The sequence below is a fragment of the Orycteropus afer genome, unplaced genomic scaffold (genome assembly GCF_000298275.1).
Source record: "Orycteropus afer afer isolate SDZICR_OR568_19922 unplaced genomic scaffold, OryAfe1.0 scaffold00051, whole genome shotgun sequence".
In the NCBI taxonomy this organism is placed as follows: domain Eukaryota; kingdom Metazoa; phylum Chordata; class Mammalia; order Tubulidentata; family Orycteropodidae; genus Orycteropus; species Orycteropus afer.
In genome coordinates, this window is record NW_006921638.1 from 2,710,141 (window position 1) to 2,716,133 (window position 5,993).

General features: G+C 41.5%; 1 protein-coding gene across 1 annotated transcript in view; it reads left to right on the forward strand.

Moving 5' to 3' along the window:
- The window catches only part of AKAP6 (A-kinase anchoring protein 6), a 549,344-nt gene extending 543,706 nt beyond the window's left edge, over nt 1-5,638 (forward strand). Inside the window, exon 12 of the mRNA XM_007938531.2 lies at nt 2,309-5,638. Coding sequence (XP_007936722.1) covers nt 2,309-5,638 — 3,330 coding nt within the window. The remainder of the gene's footprint in view (nt 1-2,308) is intronic.
- The last annotated feature ends 355 nt before the right edge of the window (nt 5,639-5,993 follow it).

The following is a 5,993-nucleotide window of genomic DNA, read 5'->3' on the forward strand; positions in this document are numbered from 1 at the left end:
ATTATCTTCTGTGTCTGTGTTAATTGGTTTCCCTTTTCTTTGTTGAAGAGGGTCTGTGCAATCCTTCTGCCTAGTCCGCCATCTTGCCCCGCCTCCGACTCTATCTCCATTTTAAAGGCAAGGAAAGTAAGAATTAGAAAGATAAGCAACTTGACTATGATTGCTTAGCTGGTAAGCAGCAAAGTTAGTACTTCAGTCAGTCTGCCTGGTCCAGAACTATGCTTATCCTTCTGCACATCCTGCACTAGTATAAGCTGAATTACAAATTTCTGTTGTGTTTCTGTTTGTTGGTGGGCCTGGTAAGGTCTACAGTAAACCTACTCCTCACTTAGCAACTATCTCGTTGCTCGACATTTTGTGCTTACAAGAGTAAAAAATCTTCTGTCCAACTATTTTGCATGTTAACAAGGTGGTAGGCAACTTGTCAAGAGCTGAGGAGCATCTCCTCCCTCAAGTGAGTCTCTAGGTGGTCTCCATGAAACTAGGTCACACTGCCCCCACATTCTTTGCTCCCTATTGTGGCAGGACACTGTGTCCAGCTGCCACGTGGGGCTGGCCTCGTCCATTTAGGGAGACATGCAGGTGGCACCAAGCTAGTGGTTACCTGTTCTAGTTTCCCAGAATCTATGATGCTGAGGTCCTGCAGCTCAAAATTGCTGTGGGATGGGAAGGGAGGAAAAAAATAAGCATTGGAGAGAGAGTTTGGCAGAAATGCCTGCAAGTTTAATGACATCTCAAAGTGAACTGAACTAGGCCTGAAACCTCTGCCTTGGTGGGGCCAAGTATGCAGCCAGGCTTCCAGTGCCCTCGCAGCAAGCTCTGAAATTGAGTGACTCAAGAGCAGGCTCCAGGATAGTGAATGTAGGGCTTGCAGTGGTGGGAATAGACCCCTGATGGCAGCTTTGTGAGGGAAGCTCCAAACCTGCACAGGAGGTAGGTAAAATGGTTAAGCCATGGACCCTCCAGTCACACAGCCCAGCTTTATTCAGCTTTGTCTCCTCTAAACCTTCTTTTCTGCAGAGAAATAATCCATACTGGACTTGTCACAGTGATGAGCACATCAATAAATTTTAGCTGTTATTATTTCTATGACTATATATTCTAAAAACAAGACAAATAGATGGTTGGAAAAAAAAAATCCTTCATTTTCACATAACTCTGATTTTCACATAATGACTATGTTGATGAGTGAGGAGTGGGTGTATATATTTCACCTCTATGGGCTCTAGCATGAATCCAGACAACTGCCATGTGATGATGGTGGAGAAATCTGGACAGACTCTAGGAGCCCATCCAACTACTCTACCTCAGAATGTGGCAAGATCTACCTCCACAGGAAAAATTAGTCCAAGGAAAGGTCAGCAGGTCCCGCCTGGGCAGGCAGAGAGCAGTGTAATAAAGATACACTGGGCAGGCAGAGAATCTGGGCTACTTCATCCTCAGCAATCAGGATTGTCTTCAGATAGTTATTATTCTGGGTCTGGAGTAAATTCCTGCCAAAAAGAAGTAGAGACAGGACTGACAGCAGTCATATAAGTTAACAAGTATCAAAGGGGAATCTGTGCTACACAGAGACTGGGAAAGAGAAGGACTGAGAGAACTATGACTAAAGGACTGCCTGGGAACTTGGGTCCTAGGACTCAGAGTCTTGGAAGTTGACTAACAGAAGCTGAGGAAACTAGTCAAGTTTTGCTCATCTTGGATCTGATTGGGTACAGGGCTGAGTTCTGAAGAGGCAGAGCTCTGCAAGGGAAGAGAAAGGGAAGAGTCAGAAGTCAAGAGCCTCTGCCTCATGAATGACTTCACAGGGTGGCTGCAACTCTGTTCTAAGACCCTAAGCAAAAGCTGCTTCAAATGAGCATTTAGGAACAGAAGTGACAGGGAGTTTGCCATGTGTGTGTAGATAGCATTCCTTTATGGACTCTGGAACTAAAGCAGAATCAAGGCAAATATACCTTAAGAGATATCATCAATTGTAGTCCTTTTTACTTTAATTTGCATTACAGTTCTATCTTTACCCAATCTAAGATTTTTAAATGTTGAGGAATTGGTTAATTCCATAAATTACAATTCATTTGCAATAATGTTCCATTTTAATCTATGTTTTGCCTTTAGTGACAAATTACTATTGATAGAAAAGCCTATTTCAATAACTTTTGGGTGTTATTCCAGAAAATAGAGCTCATAATTATGCTGTTTCAAATGCATGCTTGGGGTATTTCCTGACTCTTCCAAAAGATTTTCAATGGCTAAAATTTTCATTCTCGTGTACCCTAATTCTTCCTCTTCTTTCTTTCCTTCACTGCAGGAGACTTTGAATGTGATTGATCCTGGCTTGATGGACCTAAATGGGACAAGTGAGGATGCCCTAGAATGGGATGAAACTGACATAAGTAATAAATTAATTAGTTTGAATGAAGAATCAAATGACCTTGATCAACAACACCAATCTGCCATGCCTTCCTTGCACCCTGATGAGACAGGGAGTGAGGACCCTGGTTATGAAGAGGAGGCACGTGATCTTGGGGGATCACATTATACCTCAAGTATTACTGCTCCCTCCAGTCCACACATTTACCAAGTGTACAGCCTCCACAATGTAGAACTTTATGAGGATAACCACATGCCATTTCTGAAAAACAATCAAAAGTTAGCCAGTGCGACACAGCCTACTGTTTTAACTAAGAGTCTCAGTAAAGACTCTTCATTTTCATCTACCAAATCTTTGCCAGATCTTCTAGGGGGGACCAATTTAGTGAAGCCCTGCCCATGCCATGGAGGGGACATGAGCCAGAATTCAGGCAGTGAGAGTGGAATTGTCAGTGAAGGAGACACTGAAACCACTACCAACTCTGAAATGTGCTTACTCAATGCAGTAGATGGGTCCCTAAGTAACCCTGAAACCGAACATCTGGACCCACAAATAGGAGACGCAGTTAACGTGTTAAAGCAAAAATTTAAAGATGAAGAGGAACATACTAAACTTGCAAATAGCTCTCAGTCATCCGTTTCACCAGTGAGTTGTGCAAATGGAAAAGTTGGAGATTTAAACAGTGTTACCAAACATACCCCTGATTGTTTGGGAGAAGAATTACAAGGAAAACATGATGTGTTTACATTTTATGATTACTCATACCTCCAAGGCTCAAAACTCAAATTACCAATGATAATGAAACAGTCACAAAGTGAAAAGGCACATGTGGAGGATCCTCTGTTTCATGGCTTTTATTTTGATAAAAAATCCTGCAAATATAAACATCAGGGTACAGAGTTACAACCAGATGCACCTCCCCATGAAAGGCTTTTGGCAAGTGTGTGCCATGAAAAGGATCGCAATTCATATAAAAGTGGTGATGTAGAGAAGACATTCACTGGCATGCAGAATGCCAAACAACTCTCTCTTTTATCTCACAGTTCATCTATTGAGTCACTTTCTCCAGGGGGTGATTTATTTGCATTGGGCATCTTTAAAAATGCTGGTGACAGCCTCCAGCGAAGCACTTCTTTAGAAAGTTGGTTGACATCCTATAAAAGCAATGAAGATCTTTTTAGCTGTCACAGCTCTGGGGACATAAGTGCCAGCAGTGGTTCTGTTGGTGAACTGAGCAAAAGGACATTAGATCTTCTGAATCGTTTGGAGAATATTCAGAGCCCCTCTGAGCAAAAGATAAAGCGAAGTGTTTCTGATATCACTCTCCAAAGCACTTCCCAAAAGATGTCCTTTACTGGCCAGCTGTCATTGGACATAGCATCTTCCATCAATGAAGACTCAGCAGCATCTCTTACAGAACTTAGCAGCAGTGATGAGCTCTCTCTTTGCTCAGAGGATATTGTATTACATAAGAACAAGATCCCAGAATCAAATGCATCATTCAGGAAGCGCTTGACTCGTTCGGTGGCTGATGAAAGTGATGTCAATGTCAGCATGATTGTTAATGTCTCTTGCACTTCTGCTTGCACTGATGATGAAGATGACAGCGATCTCCTCTCCAGCTCTACGCTCACCTTGACAGAAGAAGAGCTTTGCATCAAAGATGAGGATGACGATTCCAGTATTGCAACAGATGATGAAATTTATGAAGATTGCAACTTGATGTCAGGGCTGGACTATATAAAGAATGAACTGCAGACCTGGATCAGGCCAAAGTTTTCCTTGACAAGAGATAAGAGAAAGTGCAATCTCAGCGATGAAATAAAAAGTGGTAAAGATGTAAGTAGTAATGAGATGACCAATCCCTCTGATACCATAAACATCGAGACCCTTCTAAATGGCTCCATAAAACATCTCTCTGAAAATAATGGAAATGGTAAGGATTTATCTCATACTCATGAGCTAGGGACAAAAGGTGAAAATAAGAAAAATATTGTCAAAGTTAATAAAGATCCATATATGGCTGACATGGAGAATGGTAATATTGAGAGTACTGCAGAAAAGCAGAAGGACAAGGTTTCAGAAACTCTTGGTTCAGCTGGGAAGAAGATTTCAGAGCGTGAACTTTGTAAGTATAAAGAATTTATAGAGAGTTCAGATGATTCAAATTCTGCTGGAAAGGAATTTGTTCCCCAAACTGTTAGGTATCTTCCAAAGAAATGTCAAAACCACCACCATTTTGAAAATCAAAGTGTTGCTTCTTTTTCCACTGAGACGCTGTGCCCAGAACTCCCTTCAGAAACCAGAGTTATCAATAGACAAGATGCTGATGTACTAAAATCTTCATCTATTGATACACCAAGTATGGGTGGGAAATCTGCTGGTTGCTCCCTAGCACTTGAAGAAAATGAGACAGAGGAAAATGCTGCAATCAGCGACAATATTTCCTGTTGCAACTGTGAGCCAGATGTTTTCCATCAAAAAGATGCTGAAGATTGCTCAGTACACAACTTTGTTAAAGAAATCATTGACATGGCTTCAACAGCCCTAAAAAGTAAATCTCAACCTGAGAATGAGGCAGCTACTCCTACTTCATTAACTCAAATCAAGGAGAAAGTGTTGGAACATTCTCACAGGCCCATCCAGCTGAGGAAAGGGGACTTTTATTCCTATTTATCCCTCTCATCTCATGACAGTGACTGTGGGGAGGTCACCAATTACATAGAAGAGAAGAGCAATACTCCATTGCCACTGGACACTGCTGACTCTGGTTTAGAAGACAAGGACATTGAATGCTTCTTTGAGGCCTGTGTTGAGGATGACCCTGATGGAGAGGAGCCCTGTTGCTCAAATATTCCTCCAAATGAACCTACAATTCCCAATGATGCTACAACATCACTACAGGCCCAGCAACTGCAAACCAGTGATGCAGTCACGGTTGCTCTTTCAAGTGCTTCACCTCAGAAAGGATCTGATGTGGGAAGGGAAATGGATAGGTCTCCCCAAACTTCCAGTGGCTGTGAAGAAATCTCAGAGTTAGCTATTCTCTCAACGCCAGGTGGTGAAAAAGAGAGTTCAGGAAACCCAAGTGAATCTGGAATGCCAGAATGCAATGCTGCTTCAGCCAAATCTATATCTTCAGGCTTTTCTTTGAAGGCAAAGCAGCCAAAACAAAAGGCTGCATTGCATACCAGTCCCAAAACTTTAGCCTGTGAAGAAAATCTTCTAAACCTTCATGAAGAAAGACACAGAAATATGCATAGGTAGAATGTAATCCTTCCCAAGCATGAAAATCATCTCATTGAAAGGTATGTAAAATACTATTTTTTAATGACTTACAATGAAAGATAATGATGCAATCTCTAGAACCACCACTTAAACACATTTTCTATCACTTATTTGCACATAAATATATGTATATGTGGGCGTATATGGGTCTGTGTGTATGAGTGTGTGAGTGTGTGTATTTAATATGAGCTCAAGTCCACAAAACTATTTTAGGAGAAAAGACTAGTCAAAATGATGACAATGGCAGATATTTATCTAAATAACGTGATTAGGTGGAAGAAACACTCCCCACTGTGAAAGTAACTGTGAAGCAAATGGGGAAAAAGAAACAGTC